Source organism: Gregarina niphandrodes (genome assembly GCF_000223845.1).
Source record: "Gregarina niphandrodes unplaced genomic scaffold scaffold00123, whole genome shotgun sequence".
Lineage (NCBI taxonomy): Eukaryota > Apicomplexa > Conoidasida > Eugregarinorida > Gregarinidae > Gregarina > Gregarina niphandrodes.
The window spans coordinates 1,421-1,884 of record NW_011645887.1 but is presented as its reverse complement, the minus strand read 5'-3'; the positions used below and the strand labels follow the sequence as shown (position 1 = coordinate 1,884).

The 464-nt window shown below is 42.9% G+C and overlaps 1 protein-coding gene across 1 annotated transcript; it reads left to right on the top strand.

The window, feature by feature from the left end:
• Positions 1-52: 52 nt before the first annotated feature.
• On the top strand, positions 53-391 carry GNI_205850 (hypothetical protein; the record flags this gene model as incomplete). The annotated part of the gene is made up of 1 exon (XM_011135485.1): positions 53-391. One exon carries the CDS (start codon positions 53-55, stop codon positions 389-391), a length of 339 nt encoding a protein of 112 aa, XP_011133787.1.
• Between the last annotated feature and the right edge of the window lie 73 nt (positions 392-464).

The following is a 464-nucleotide window of genomic DNA, read 5'->3' as shown; positions in this document are numbered from 1 at the left end:
GTTTGCTATCAGTTTCCCCCTTTACGTTGACGCGTCCGACACTCAAGCTGGGATGGTAGTAAAGTATAATGAACAAACGGTGATGACAGCGTCGATTCCGTTAACTAAGACATCGACGAACCTGGCATCATATAAAGAGATACAGGGAGCGTATAAGTTGCTCACCAAATACAAGTCGGCAATTGACTTCATCGATAAGAAGGCCAATAAGATTATCGTTACGGATAATATGCCCCTATGGCAGGCCCTCGAGAGAAATGAAGAACCAAGAAACGACTTAGAGGTGTATGCAGCGCGCATCCGTGCCTTGTACAAGGCAGTCTACCAGCATATTCCAGGAGGCCAGAACCCGGCCGATTTTTATTCTAGGAGACACCGTCTCCTCACTTGAAAAAGTTTTTATTTATTCAACATCATAATTTTTTTTCTTCGAAAAGAAAGTATTTCTTCACTGAACTTTGAAC